The sequence below is a fragment of the Planococcus citri genome, chromosome 5 (genome assembly GCF_950023065.1).
Source record: "Planococcus citri chromosome 5, ihPlaCitr1.1, whole genome shotgun sequence".
NCBI lineage: Eukaryota > Metazoa > Arthropoda > Insecta > Hemiptera > Pseudococcidae > Planococcus > Planococcus citri.
In genome coordinates this window covers 36,827,659-36,844,441 of record NC_088681.1, presented here as the reverse complement: position 1 = coordinate 36,844,441, position 16,783 = coordinate 36,827,659, and the positions used below count along the sequence as shown (strand labels likewise).

The following is a 16,783-nucleotide window of genomic DNA, read 5'->3' as shown; positions in this document are numbered from 1 at the left end:
AAAGCCGTCTAATACGTACTTGGATCGTAGTATTCTATGTATTCGACTCGTAACGCCAAAGCCATCGGTGAAGCTATGAAGAATGCCACTATCCATATACAAGCTATGCAAACCTTGGCACGGTACTTCGAAGGGTAAACTCTGTCAAAAGGCAAATTTTTAATCAAAATATGTATTAAAAAAAATTATTCCAACACGCGCATTCCTGAAGAGATTTTCACAAGTGCTTTGTCAAGTTTCATACACAATAGAGGAGTGTAACGGCGGTTACTTAACTACGTAGTAGGCAGATTTTGTACCTGCATAGTTTATAAATCCCAGGCTATTGTATTTGGATAAGTATTACAGTAAATTAAATTCCGATAAAATATTCTCGTATAAAAATTTCGAGTAGAAATTTTCAAATCTCTGCAGGAGCTTTAAATGAAATTTGCCTCATCGTTAATCCAATAGGCATCTACATTTATCTACCTTGAAAGTTTATAATCGTGGTAAGTTTGCTATCGTTGACTCGATAAAATTTTACTAAAGAGGTTGCCCTTGAAATAAAAACTTGAAAAAAATCTCTGGAGATTGACACGAGTATTGATGGTTGTTAGAAAAAATTTTAAACTATATTTTGAAGGAGGTAAATGTAGCGAATGCAACGGAGAGTCTGTGTATGTAAATCAGTGTCTTGAATAAGTTACCTGCGTTGATTTATAATAAGAGTCTCCCGAGAACAAACAACTGCAAAATGATTTTGTAGGGAAAAAAGTGTTGATGTCACAACTCAAAATGTCCATACAATTCTTTTAAAAAATTTTGCTCTAAAGTGATTTCATTATTTTCCAAGTTTTAAATTTTGTTCCCAACGTGTGAGTAAGCAAATGCTTTGAAAATATCATTAACTTTTTGGAAGTTCTCTAAATTGCTTTAAAGGGTGTAATAGGATACCCTGCCCAATAGGCCAAATCACAAAAAAGTTGAGCTTTCAAAGAAAAATCATTCTGGAGAATGAAAGTTTTGCACAAACTTAAATCCTTCATTTCCAAAAAAAAAAAATATATATATATATAAATTGGAAATTTTTTTTCAAAAATAATTCAACAACATGAGTAAAAAACATTAGCTTATAAAAGCAGTTTTTTTGAAAATATTTTTAAAAAATTACAAGGAAAAAACTCGTAGGTAATAATGATAATGAAAAAGGACACCTGGCAGTTCACAAGTTGAGCAAAAATAAAAACTTGGTAAAAGAAATGCCTTTGACCAAAAAATGAAAAAAAAAACAAAATTTAGGCTGCTAAGAGAGGATTTTTTATCAAGTCATAAAATCTGGTTGGAAATTGGGCCTAGAAATGACACAAAATTTGGCAAAATTGCGAGCTTTGTAGTGGGGGTAACAAATTATAAAAACCTTTTTGCTTTGAAGCACTTGATGGAAATTTTGGACTCAAAAATGAAAAATTTTGTCACCAAAACATTGTTTTAGAAATCCAAAGAGGTGAAAATCAAAAATTTCCATGTCCAGGCTAGATGGAGAGGAGACTTGGATAGAGTTCATAACTATTCATTTCTATTTGTGTAACCAAAACCTGTGTTTTTCTTGCCATATGAAAAGTCGAGTTAAGTATCACAAAAAAGACAAATTGATCGACTTGGAGGCATCCACTACAATTTTTACCAAACCAAATATTGTTCCCCAGCTTCTTCAACATCTCAAAGACATTAATTGTTTCCCCACATGGGAGAAAATTCCAAAATGACACTCTGAACGTCTCAAAACACTGTGGCCATTCACCTTGCAGCATATCATCTACACACATCTAATTGATGTCAAATTTTGGCCTTTGGGCCCTAAACCAACATTTGTCTTCTAGAAACCACACTCAAACCATTTATACCCCTGTAGTCTTGTGATTAATCTCCAAATGTGTCTTCAGTTTTGCGTGAAAAAAAACATATCATAGAAGGCAACGCTACAGGCATGTACTAAAGCCTGAAACAATGGCATTAGCTGTTACAACAACATCGTCAAAAACTGTTAGTGATACTGTTGGCAACAGGTTTTTCTTATCAGCTTATTATTCACATCAATTTTCTAACAAGTTTATTTGAAACGATGTCGTTGATAAAACATTTGCCATCGGTATTGCTTTTGGATACTGACACATACACAGACACACTGTGCTCATATAAGCGTGCACAACCATTCATGAATTCATACAACAGATAAGGATAATCAATAATCATTTTATAAAAACTGATTGTAACAACTAGCAGGTTTGGGTTTCATTTGACAATACCAATTACTAACAGTTGACAGTTTTAAATGGCGTTGAAACTGTTACAATGACAATGCCAAAACCATATTCCAGGCTTCAGCATGCAGGGATGCCATCAATATTAAATATCACTATATTGAATTGATTGATTGAATAAATGAGCTATCGCGATTATCATGATATAGGGCAAAATGCTCTGACATCACACAGCGTAAAAGTGGCCGCGGATCTTGATTCCCCTTACATTCTGTAGGCTTCAAGCTAGTGATTGTTCTATCCACTTTGCATTTTGATATGCCAAAACTTTCAAACCATCTCGAGGATTCCATTATTTTATGGCTCTAAATTGTAAAGAATTTTGTCCCCATTCCAACGGTATTACATTTTTTGAAATCCGCAAAAGTCTTCCTTGAGAAAATTTACTTAACGAGCTGAAAAAGGTAGCCAATTCAACATATTGTTCTGTTCACTTTGCACTTCGAGGCAACAGAACTTTTAAACCATCTTGAGTACCCCATTATTTTATGGCTCTAAATTGTAGAGAATTTTGTGCCCTTTCCAACAGTACTACATTTTTTGAAATCCGTGAAAGTCTTCCTTGAGAAAATTTACTTGACGAGTTAAAAAAGGTAGCCAATTTAACATATTGTTTCGTCCACTTTGAACTTTGAGGCGGCAGAACTTTTAAACCATCTCGAGGACCCCATTATTTTATGGCTCAAAATTGTAGAGAATTTTGTGCCCTTTCCAACGGTACTACTGAAAAGTAGAAGTGAACAGCATTGTTTACAGCTAGACTTGTAAGCTTTAGCCTACCATTCACAGGGCGCATGTATGCAACCTGAAATGCGTGTTTTGCCCTATTACAATACTAACAACTTGCGATCTATTCCACAAGAGCGAATCGCTAAAGTGAAAGCGAAAAATCGGGCACTGCGCATGTCAAAATTGTGGGTGGAGTTTATTTCCAAAAGTCAACAACCTTAAGCATAAAAGAGCGTAAATTTCTTGTTGCATACTAGCGATCCTTGCAGAAAATATTGCAAGTTGTTGATATCGTGATATCACGATAATCGCGATAATGGGGAAAAGTTAATCGATTAGCAATTGATAGTATCGGCGGCATCCCTGTCAGCATGTACATAGACAAAGACTGTCATGTTTAAAAATGCAGTAAAACCATAATATTACTGCATGAATCTAAACATCGTTTGCAGCAAATGCTTTCAAAACCCTCCATCTAAAAATAAAATGTATCCAAAAATCATAGTTCCTACTGTAGGTACAATCCTTCCCACTGAAAAAAATTGTGTACCTTACTTTTGGGACATCCCTCATGCCCCAGATTGAAAGGTATTATATAAACAGTATCAATTTATTCTTCCAAGTAAAACTACTTTCTGCAGAACAAATAGAAAAGAAGAGGTGATTCTAGCCAGAATTTGTATCGCACATATGGCATTAACCCACACTTTTTACTGAAAAATCCCTAATATATGAAATAATTAAAAATGAAACACTTGGGGAAATTTTTGAATATACATGCAAGTATGTACACAAAGATGAAGAAGAAATGTGTGAAAAGTTGCTCCTATTCCCAATTTATGCAGGGATTTATGATTTGTTATAACATATCTGTTTTGCTTTATGTTAAAATTTTATTATATCTGACTTGCTCTGACAAAACCGATCGTTTCAACGAAAAAAAGTTTCCAAAATAATGACGTTTGAAATGAATCTTGAGGGTTCAAAGATCAGGTTTTTGAGAAAAAAACATTTTTTTGAAATTTTGTTGAAATGGTCATGTTTTGTCAGAGCGGGTCGGTCACATATTTTTGCTGAACTTTCATTATATTTTTGTGAATTTTGCTATAAGTACTTTTGTTGAGATTTTGCCATTTTGTTGTTATATTGCTATTTGTTGAAATTTTTTTGTTAATTTAATTTCTGTATTGTTGTCGTTGAAGGCCAAGACGCCGGACGTTGTTAAACAAACTTTTGATAATGACTTTTAAAAATTTTTAAAGAGGAATTTCGAATTTCCATTTCATCTTTTGCCACCACAAAAGTATTCATCTATTCTAAATTTAACCAGTCTCGAGATATGTGCCTTCAAATTCTGTATATTTTGCAATAAATCACATTAAGCGTGTAAATTACAACTGCACCCTCCTCCCCCCTCGACTCCATTCTCGAGAAATGATATTTACCTATCTTACTAGACTATCGAGAGGAACCATCAGAGGACCAAATGTAATTTCTGGTATGATTTTGTGTGAAATAAAATGTCTCAACCGAAGATGTTAATATAATTGCCTACCTAGTTTGCCGTAAATACGATGATATAGAATCAGTAATGCCAAAACATCCGTTTTACGTATTAGAATATCAAACCACTGAAAACTGAAAATAGAAGAATTTGGTGCTTTTTTTTTCTTCAAAAATATGGAACTTGCCATACGAAAAAGTCGTTTTCATTTCTAAGTAAATTCCATCAACCCTTACTTATTATAAATAGGCTAAAGAATGTTACACCTTTTATGATTGCGATCATTAAAAAATTCAACGAATCGAGCCTAATTGGCATAAAATTACGACGTCTCGTAATTCCCTTTATGACAATAACGCCAAGTCAAAGTCCTAAAATAGTTCGCCCACAATTTTATAACACGAATTTCGAAGTTATCACTACTAAACACGCAACAGTTTGAAATCGGAACAAGAAGTTGGCCAAATTTGTAATCTGCAAACGAAACTTGTTGTTAACAAAAGTTTCTCGCTCTATTTTAAAACTTATCACTGCCGACGAGATAAATAAAATAGAATAAAAAAAAACAATAATTGTCGCGCTTTCATCGGTTGCTGCGTACGTAAGTCTAAATGTAAACAATGGGGATATTAAAAAAAGGCGTGTATTAAATTAGAGAGAGGCTCGAGTTGGAAACAAAATAATGAAATAGAAAAAAGGGAAACGAAATATGCAGCAGTTACGATAAGAAAAGTGATTCTTTTCGCTGTAAATAACGAAAACAGCGAAATAGGGAAATATCGAAATTCGAATAATATCATTTGTATGCGATAACAGTTTGAAAAAAAAAAGGTTCTTTTTACCATTAAATGGTAAACTTTACAAATAATTATTTTCAGGGCTAGTGCATAAAGAAATGTATCGAAGAAATATGGAAATGAGGAGAAAACTTGACTCGAATATTTACATTTCCAAACAACTTTTTCTTCATATTATTTATTCGTCAATTGTGTGAGAGAGGGTTTTTGTATTTGTTGCGATAGTCTTTCTTTATGCACTTTGGATTATTTATTTCTTATTTGTTTTTCTTTTTTCTTCGGAAAACTAATCAATTCGCTTTGATAACGTTCAAAAGTTCGACTTAATTTTGCATTAATACTGCGAATGCACATCTCTTGAATCTTTGCACGAATGATTTACGTAATTTTGGTTTAATTTAAAACTTTTTCTTTAGCTTTATAGTATATAGGTGCGTACTTGAAGCTGGTGGGTTGTTAATGTTTAATTATCTGGTAGAAAAATCGAATTACTCAGAATGTATTAGTGGAATGAAATTCTCCTTTGAGAACCGCAAAACTTGAGATTTTAGTCTGGTTAAAGCATTTGATAAAATACTTCAATTAATCAGTTTTAAGTATCAAACATGAATGCAATGTATCTTGGCTTTGTGTGGGTACGATGTAAAAACAAAATAGGTAATTAAGTTCTCAGTACCTACTTGCTTGGTTTTATAGGTACTTGGCTTGTTTGAAGAGTCGATTGATGTTGATGTAACGTATTTTCGAGTTTAAGATACATTAGGCACCTGCTCGTATATGTATTTTTATTATGTTTTCATAATTATCAACAGACATTGTGCATTTTTAGAAACACAAAAATACTCGTATGTATCCTTACAAAGGAGCTTTTGAAACCCACCAATTAAATTCTAAGCTACTAAAGTTGATCTTTCAATTTAATTGGAAAATTTTTCAGAATAGAAGACAAATATAGAAAATTATTTCTCAGGATATTATTATAGGATTGTCTTGAATTTGAAAACTAATTTTCAGATTCAATTTCGAGCTTTACTCCATTAAAATTTCAATTCTAATAGGCAATAACGTAGATCTAATTTTGAAAATTCGAATTTTGTAGCTGTTAAATTGCTAAATTCGTTTATTTTGATATAAAGAATCTGCAATTGGTTGAGAGGGAATGGTTGAAATAGGTATCTTCCAAAATTCCTTCCTCATATCTTTCTTCAGATGGTTTTTTTTTCAAATTTCTTTGACCAAAAAAATCTTGAATTGAGCGGATTTCAAATTCTGAGTTTCTATGACATCAAAATTTCTTTCTTTTAATCAATTTTCTTGAACATATTTTTTTGTTTTGCGACCAAAGAAGACAGTGCAACGACGAAGTACTCGAATGCAAAAATGACTCAAATAGCCAATGTTCAAATATTTAAGAAAAAGGTCACCGATCCCCCTCTTCTACCCTCACCTCATTCCAGGTGTTTCATGCCCCAAATACGGCCAGTATATAAATTTTAGTTTGAAAGTCAAAAAGATTCTTGATTATACGATTTTTTGTAAATTTCATAATTTTTGATTCATATAAGCCTCTTTTATAGCCACTTCAGGAGTCAAAGTCTGATTTTACAAATTTTTCATGAGATATTATTTAACCTCCTTCTTTTCTAAGCCAACGCAAATCCTTCATGTTCCATTTGTTTTCAAGTTTTTTCGCTATTTTCAAGGATTTTGGAGCACTTTACCTCTTTCTATTTTCCAATGGGCCTCTCCAAGATCAACATTATTCCCAGAGATTTCTAGTTTTAGGATCCAAGAAGTCAATGTGTGGTAACAAAATGTGCATAAATGACTGAAATGCTGATTTTTAACATTTCGGTGAGAATCAACCCCGCCCCCCTCTTTCTGTCACAGGACCTTGATACCATAAAATGGTACGAGTACCCTTTTCAATTTTTCAGTCCCAAAGAATTTTTGAAGATTGATTTTTTTTGCAATTTTAGGCATATTGTACGTATTAACTCTCAAATAAACCATGGGATCAAATATTGCTTGTTCCAAATAAGGGTTACAAAAAGATTGAGGGATTCCTTCTATTGTTCATTGGGGTATTAAATTTCGAATTTTTCAAACAAACCAAAAAATTGTTTCATTGATTTTTGATTTTTTTTTTGATGAGAAATTATGGCATTTGATTGTGTGCCTGTTTTAAAATTTGGAACACAGGTAAACAAGTTCGTATTCGAAACAAAGACACTAAATTTCTCTCTCAAATTTTTTACAATTTCCCTCCAACTTTTGCCTCTCACCCAAAAAGTCGATGACCCATATCAACGAACAACGTGTTTCGTGTTTTTTTGGGGAGCCAAATTTCAACTTGATTGAAGATGACAATGTTAAAGTTGGCTGGCTAGAAAAAACTAAAAAATTTCATCAATTTAAAATCACAAGTTCGGTACTTTATACCTACCTACCTATATTTATACCTGCTTCGATTGGTTATTCAAGCTGATTGAAAAAGAAAAAAGAAAAATAAAGAAAGCGTCGATAATTTTTCAATTCACCTTACGAGTACACTGCTTCTTGAGAAAGTTGAAATTGGAATGTGAAAATGAGAAAAATCAAAATGTAAACGATCGTTTCATTCATTTGCATATTTTTAAAAGAGAACTCATCTTGAAATTTAATTTGTTTATGAAAATTTCATTTAAAAAAACTTTTCGCCGCTTCGAAAGAGAAGTGGTATTGAAAGTTTAGCCGATAGGTTTAATGTGGCGTTTATTAAAATTTAGAAAAGTTTTATTTCTCGCGAATGTCTTCTGATAAGCTGTAGAATTTCACCATGTCTAGAAGGATGAGGTTAAAAGGTAAGTATAGGTTAGATTCGAAAGACGCGATGAAATTCAGTTACGGGAAGTTTTCATTTTTTTTTTTCAAGGATTACCTGTCAAATATAATTTTTGGCGGTAAATATTATTTTTGAAAAGATTTGCTACCATGCTGTGTTAGGTACTGATGTGGAGACATCATCGTAGGTATAAAAGTTGAGTGGAAAATTTTAAATTACTTGTTAGACTGTCTGTCGTAAAACTAACGAAATGTGAGAATTTTTTTCTCTTTAAGACGTATAGCCTATTTATGTATGTTTTATGAGAGTTGGACAACTTTAAATCAGTTTTTCCGAGGAGGATGACTTTTGGAGTAAATTTCACAGAGATTGTCAAAATTGAAAAATGATTTTTCGTACGAAGATGACTTCTCGTTGAAATGTCAAACAAAGTGTTGAGTAGGTAAGTTATAAAAAAAATTCACAATTTTTCATCGTGTCACAGAAAAAAATATCGACTGGTAAAGTTGAAAAAAAAATTGAAGAAGTGAAGTTATTTTATGCAAATCAGCTACGAATCAACAAATTGGTAGATTCCCCACCATTTACCTGAAGATCAAAAATTTGAAACAAATTCATTTCGGGTTTTGTTCACAACTCAGATCGACTTCCAAATTGAGTAAATTTTCACGTACCCAGTTTATAATACTTGGACCTTTAAAGTATAAACCTCACAAACAACCACGCTCATAGCTCAGGTTTTAGTTGATTAGAACTCCCGTAGTGAAATTTAATAACAAACCGAACTCTTGACGAAAATTGAAAAACTCTAACCCCAACTCGAAATGTAGGAATTACCTAAATTAATTCACGCAATATATACAACGAGAAGACGAAACTTTCGTCGCAAGTTGCGTGAATAGTATAACAAACTAATAAACTTTATTGCCATAGTATCGACTACGTCATCGTCACTGCGATGAGATTATTAGTGTCTCCGAAACGATATCTCGCTCTAATTGGGCAAATAAAAGTGAGAAAATTCGTCACGTTTTTTTATTTTCGTTTTACTTGGTCGTGTAACGAGTTGATGACGCGACGACGACTACTATTACTACTACTACGAGTACCTACGACGACGCGGTATTGAATTAATAAAATGAAAAATCATTACCTTAGAGGGTTGAGTATCGCTCTGTGTCTATCCAACGCGATGGCAGTTAAGGTGAAAATGCTGACGGTAACCGAAAGCACTTGTACAAATGGACAGAACGGACACATAAAATGAGGCAAATTCCAACGCTGCAATAGAGCTGCTTGAAACTGTAACACAATTGTACGTATTTTCCAGTAATAACAAATTCTCGTAAATTACAAAATACATTAGCACCAATAGGTACATGAGGAAGAAAATGGAAAACATTGTAACTTGTAATTCTATACTACAGGTACCTACTCATACGATATATTGTATCTGTGTTGAAAAACGAAACCAATCTGGATTTTGAACAGCCCTGGAGCAGAGATATTTTTAACATTTTCTATATCGAAATGTATTAATTTCATCGCCGAATCGATGTCAATTTTTTGCCACCTTTTTTATCATTGCTTGAAGGAATTTTCTATGGTTTACAGTTACATGAGTATACAGGGTATCTTATCAAATATCTACTTGAGATTCAGGTATAGGTAAGTAGAAAAAAAGTGAATTAAAAACTATACAATCTTCCAGATGAGATGCCTGTTTTGAAATTCGAAGGAATAATGATTTTGAACATTTTCCAATTAAATTGATTTCCCAATCGTAAAGTAGGTATCCTTGAAATCGTAAAAAAGTTCTTCAATAAAATTGCAATTTGTACAACGTAGGCCAACGTCAATATTTAAATTGAAGAAGCCATGAAAAAAAAAAGAATTTTAAATAAGTATTACATTTTCTTCACAAAAACCTACTAAACAAAATAGGTACCAATTGAAAAAAAATATCCTGTGATCAATGATTCCTGGAAAAAAAATTGTAAGCACTTTCTGTCAATCCCTAGTTTTGAGGATGCTTGACCAAAAAATGAATACCACTACGATCTATGGTCCAATTATAGATATCTATTATCTATACCTCGTATTCAGCTCAATTTCAAACCAAGGAAGCAGGAAAAACGAGCCTGTTGGAAATTTTTCATCAAATTATGTAGGAATTGTAAGAGACGAATTTAATACATTTTGTTTAGGATTCATTTTCTTATGGCTTCTTCAATCTCGACGATTAATTAAGGCCAATAATTTTTTTCGAACGAGTGGAAATTTAATATATGGGTTAGGAGTCTCTTGACACACTGAATTTATTTCCAAGGTCAACATTTTTCGGACAGGCGCCATTTTCGAAAGGAAAAAAATTATTCTAAAAAAAAAAAACATTGCAAAAGTTGCTATTTTGGGGGAAAGTTTGATGTTCACAACCTACCAGAAAAATTTTCTTTTCCCTTGAAACCATTTAAATTTTTCGTGGATTTTAATTAAGTTCAAATTACCTCGTGGCTCGTATAGAAAAATGTGATCACTGATCATCTTGGTACAGCAAACCTAGTAGGTACTCGTATTTAGTACTTATACCGAGTCTCCGTAATAGAAAATAAAATTTGAATTAAGCAGAACACAATAGGCGGTAAAAACATAATTTTGGAGAGTATGTTTGGACCTCATGGGGAGCTTGGACCAACAATTCTATTGGAAAATAAATTTTGAATTAAGCAAATACCATGGGTGGTAAAAACACAATTTTGGAAAGTATGTTCATACCCCATGGGGAGCTCTGACCAACAATTCTTTTGAAAATTTCGCATCTAAGGTGTTATCTTTCCCTTTCTTCAATTTCGAAAATTCAAAATTTATTTTCTAAAAGTTAACACATTGTGCTTTCGAGCTTTTAGTTTCACATAGTGCTTTTGAGCTTTTGGTTTCCCGTAGTCCTTTTGATATCGCATTGTGCTTTCAAGCTTTCGATTTTGTGCAGTGCTTCCGACATTGCATTGTGCTTTCAAGCTTTGGTTTTTGCGTAGTGTTTCGAGCTTTCAGTTTTATGTAGTGCTTTCAAGATCCTGCTTTCATCTCTTTTATTTTTTTTCAATCATTGGACAAAAATTTTGAGATTTCCCTTTCTGAAATATATGAAGGTATTTTTTGGGAAAGTGGCTTGTTTTTTCATGTATTTCAAATCAAAAATTATTGAATTTCCCACATATTCTTTCCTTAGGTATTTTGAAAATTTTAATTTTTGAACGTTTTCTCTCAAGTGATGATAAATTTGGGGTAAAAGATCTAAAATTTGAGATTAAAAAAAAAATCGAAATGTTTTCTGAAGTATTGAAAAAAATTGATTGTAATAATATCATGAACCCTTCCACCTTCCTATTAAACAAAATATGGGAAATTGACCTGCTTTTGTCCTATTTTTTCATCTGTTTCCATTTTTTGGACAACTTTTCATGTTGAAAACCACAAATGAATTGGTGAGAACAGAAAGGGACCAAGTCACAATTTCGGAAAAAAAAATTTTCACGGATATGTGGGTTTTAAAATACAGTGGATCAACTGGTGATGTCAGATTTCCGCAAAACTGCCGGGAAAGTGGTATTTGGGCGCAGAAAAAGGGCGGGTCTGCATTGATGACTTTTTCGTTAAATTATTTGAATTCCTTGAAAAATAACAAACATTTTCGAGAGGACCATTTTTTGAAATTCAAGTTCATCTATGTACTGAAAAAAGACGAAAAAATTAACAACTTGGGCAAAAAGTTTTACACCTCAAGGGGTTTTTGGTCAATTTAAACGAGATAGCAGTCTAAGTGAAGTACTTATAGATGTAGAATCAAGCCCCATTCGTGCCCGAGCAATTTCAAGAGAAATTTTGGTGATTGAGTGCAGAAAGGGTCTAAGTCCTATTTGTTTAGGCAGCAACAGCGCCGGCGCACGTGAATATTTTTTTTTCGAAACTGTGCTAAAAATTGTGTCTTGGGATTGTCTTTCAATAACCTTAAACATGATTACCAAAATTTTAGATTTCCGAATAAATCAGTTTTTTTTTACTCTTGAAAGCTGCGGAAATGGACTTAGCCCCATGCAGGCAAATTAATATTCGCGCATTTTAACAACACTACGTACAGCTTTGTAAGATCATTGACCTGTTTGTCTGTCTTTTGAAAGCCGTCTGGCGTCTTGTGTGGCTCCCTAAGGTCGTTGACCTGTTGGTCTGACTATTGAAGGCTGTCTGGCCCCCATTGACCTGTCTGTCTAGCTTTTAAAGACCACCTGCATCCTGCATGTGTGTCCTTGAAAGGTCATCAATCTGTCTGTCCGTTCAATAAATTTAAAATGCATACTGCAAAAGCAGCTCGAAGAAAATACTCCGTGCTTGTCTTCTATTAGCATGGGTTAAGTGCCATACTTCCGGGCTGTAGACTTAATAATTTTTTTTCTAAACTTTATTCATCTATTTGAGTTTGCCGAATTTCCATATCGCTTTAATTTCGGGCACAAACGACGATACAACCGGAAAGGTACAAAAGGAGTATCAACAGCTTTGTACACATTATATGTAGCCAAATCGAACCGCACCAATTAGTACTTCCCGATGGATTTTCATACATTTCTCATCCACCAGCGAATCCCTTCAGGGCATTAAATGTCACGCAATAACAATGCCCCGGGTCAAGGAAATGGCAAAATACCACGAGTAGCCTGCAGAAACTTCGTTCATAATTTAATCATTTTCATTATAGACGTATTGTCCGAACGACAATTTAGACGAATCGATACGTATCGTATCGTGATCTTAATCATCGGTTATGATTATACTTACCATAGAATGAAGCTTCATTTACTTGGGCAAAAATCGCTATACCTATCAAATATACATTCGAGTTAATTTCCCACGAGGAATGGGCAATTTTCGATTATGAAATTGCATTTCTTATTGATATGCATCAATTTCGAATTTTCAAACGTATCGTGTATCTATCTATACCTCTCAGAGGTGCATTAACGAATAGGAAAAATGTTTAATGAAACATAAAAAAGGCGTTTTTTTTTTTGATTTTTGACCAAAGCACATGTCCGTAATTACCCCGGTTAATTAAAACTAGCTCACGTTCTCTGACAAATAAACTATACGGTGTTGTTACTCAAAAACGAGTTTAAATTCACGAAATTCCAGCTTTTGATATTTAAATGATATTTGTTCAAGGGTAATTTATGTTAATGCGTTGTTTGCATTGTGTACACTGTACAGCTACCAGCGTACGTAATAGCAACGGTTTACTTTTAACCGCATCTCGAGAGCATTGAAGTTGGTGATTCGATCATACTGAGAAATCCAAGTGTTTTGATTGTACAGTGCAGGAAGGAGGAGAGAAGGTATTCGGAAAAAACCCATCGAAGATACGAAGATACACGTTCGAAAATTGGATAAAGTTTTACCTACCTACCTACCTACCTACCTATTTTGAATTCGAGGGTTGACTTTAATGTAACAAAGTTTCTCTTCGATGAATTCTAAAAGTGGTTTTTTTTCTCGAATACTTTTTCATCTCTATGAAAATATTTCAGTAAGATCGTGGTATACCGATATACCTATACGTAAGATTATTAATTATGGAAAGTTTAGTTGAACTACCTATAAAACGCAATTTCGTACCAATATTATATGCTTCAACGAGTACTTATTTGGTCGTTAATAAATTTGTTATGAGTAGATAAATTTGATTACTTATGAGTTGTTGTGCTTCTTTGAAAAGAAAAAATCAGGTAAGTACATATTAAATTTTTTTAATTTATCTTTTAAGCAAGTAAGTAAGTACTAAGTTTTCGAGATAAATTTTTCTGCAAAGTTGGTATGAGTTTATAATTTAGTTTTTTTTTTAGTCAAACGTTCGTTTGCTGCTGTTATAGGGTGTCCAATCAAGCTGCAGTGCTGTCAATTCATCATACTTGCAAAATATGAATTGCTCAAAAATCATTTTCGTCGAAATTTTTGACATTTTTTTTTGCATAGTTTCAATTCAACCCATTTTGATAAATTACATGATATTTTTTCAAAAATCTAAAAAGTCATGAGCCGAATTATTGGGGGTTAAATGTTTTAAGAGTGTGTGAAAGAAGTACAAAGATTTTTAAACCATTTTTAAAGGTTGCATGACTTTTCTCACGAAAATTCCCAAAATTATAAGCTAATTTTAGACTGAAAAAATTCTTCAGAAATATCTGCTTAAAAAAATATTTTCACAATTCTAATTTTTAGCAAAATTTTGACCCATTTTGATGGATCACATGACAATTTTTCAAAAAAAAATCTCAAAAATCATAAGCCAGTTTTGAGTTTTAAATTTTTCAGAAGTGCTCAAAAAAAATCTGGTAGAAATTCGAACTTTCCCATGAAATTTTAACCCATTCTGATAACTAGATTGTCTGAAAATTTTTCAAAAATCATCCAAAAAATCATGATCGAATTTCGGGCTCAAAATCCTTAAAAAATGTTATGAAACCATTTTCGTCGACGTATTTGAATTTCTAGCAAAGTGTTAAACAATTTTAAATAGATTTCATGACTTGAAAATCCAAGGAAAATTGAACCACTTTCAGGCTCAAATCACTCTTCTAAAACAAGTAGGTACAGAAAAATAATTTTCGTTGTTTTCGAAATTTCGAACTTTTGACCAATTTGATGGATTACAGGACATTTTTTCAAAGTTTTAGAAAACCATGAGACAATCTTAGGCTCAAAAATTCTTTAGAAATGCTCCAAAAATATTTTCTCGAAAAATTTGAATTTTTCCTAAATAGATCACATGACATTTTTTCAAAGATTATACCAAAAATCATGAGCAAATTTCATCCAACTTCGTTGAAATATTCAAATTTTTCGCAAATGAGGGTTAACCGGCCACTTTGATAGATGACATAACATTTTCCTCAAAAATAAAAATGCACTAATTATGGGCTTAACATTTATTAAAAGTACACAAAAATCATTTCTGCTGAAATTTTCAAAATTTTTGCGAGGTTTTGGCTCATTTTGATAGACTACACAACATTTTTTCAAAGATCCAAAAAGTCATGAGCTAAGCAATTTTAGTCTCAAAAGTTCTCTAGAAATGCTTCAAAAACATTTTCATCAGAATATTTGAATTATTTCCAAAGTTTTAAACCATTTTATATGATCACATGGCATTTTCAAAAAATCATGAGACAATTTTGAGCTCAAAATTCTTCAAAAATGTCGAAAACCCATTCTCGTCAAAATACTTATTATTGAACTTTTTGCAAAGTTTTAAAATTATTTTGATAAAAAAGGTGACATGTTTTCGAAAATCTAAAACATTATCTGTCAATTCTTGTGAACTAAATTCTTTATGATTGCCCAAAAAAACTTCTGATAGAAATATATCTGGTGACTTTCTTTTAAAATTTCAATTTCAACTCATTTTCATACGCCTGGAGATTCTTCAAAAATCGTAACTCAATTTTTCGGGTCCAAAGTTCTTCAGAAACTCTCAAAAATATTTTCCTTGGATATTTTATTTTCTTGTAAGGTTTCTAGCATGATGACGACTCACATGACACTGCTCAAAAAATCCCAAAAATCATGAGCCTCTTTTCAACTTATTGATAAATCTTTCAAAAATGCTCTAAAAATATTTTCATTGAAATATTTGAATTTCTCGCGAGATATCTAACGTATAGGCACTTGGCATTTTTTTTCAAATCCAAAAAATTATGCAAATGTTGTGCTCAAGGTTCTTTAAAAATGTTGAAAAATCATTTCGAGGAAAAACTCAGAATAATTAACAAAAAATTGTCCATAACTTTACTCCTTGCATTTTTGGAACTGGCAACCTACTTCACACTTGAATAGCCTGGGTTGCTGTATCACGACGCAAATATTCGTCAGCTGCTTTGAAACACCCGGTATATTACTGACTTAAGATTTAGTTATTATGCGCTTATTAGGTGCCATGTCAAGTAGGTACTAGCATACAAGTATAACATTTTCCCACAACCCATTTCTCTTCAGCATTAACGACAAATTTTCCCGCAACCAGAATTTCGCAACACGATACATAATTCATTCGATACGTTTATCGTAAATTTCGTAAATTGTTTCTCATCGACACTTCCTGTTCAAATCAGTCTGGGTAAGTAATACTTTAAAGGTCAGAATTTTCAATTTATAGTATCAAATGGCCCCATTGTACTAACGGCGACGACGAAAAAGATATAATATCGTATTTCTCGTCAGTATAGTATGTATTTTCGTCGCACTCTTCTCCAATATGCGGTTCATTTTTCTAGAATCAAAGTAATTTTTTGAGCGCTCTTGAGAATAATTCGGTACGGAAAAATAAAGCCCTCGATACTCGCCGAGGTAAAACGACTGTGACCGAGTTTTCCATCTAGGTAATGTGTAAAAAAGAAAACGATGACGAAACTCGGTCAAAAATTTATTAGCACGTTTTCGCATTTACGAAAATGCAAGAGGGAGATAACAACTTTTCGATTCACCTTTATAATATATATTTTTTGTTAAAGTACTCGATGCTGTTCGCAAAAGTGCTCGGAAATAATTATGATTGCAGTTTGAAGTTTGCATCGGACGT

General features: G+C 32.8%; 1 protein-coding gene across 2 annotated transcripts in view; it reads right to left on the bottom strand.

Moving 5' to 3' along the window:
- The window catches only part of LOC135846909 (neuromedin-K receptor-like), a 129,939-nt gene that overhangs the window by 30,600 nt on the left and 82,556 nt on the right, over nt 1-16,783 (bottom strand). For both annotated transcript variants that reach the window (XM_065366271.1, XM_065366270.1), the window contains 2 exons: nt 9,311-9,459; nt 20-141 (listed from right to left, as the gene is read on the bottom strand). In XM_065366271.1, the coding sequence (XP_065222343.1) occupies nt 20-141; nt 9,311-9,459 (271 nt within the window). The remainder of the gene's footprint in view (nt 1-19; nt 142-9,310; nt 9,460-16,783) is intronic.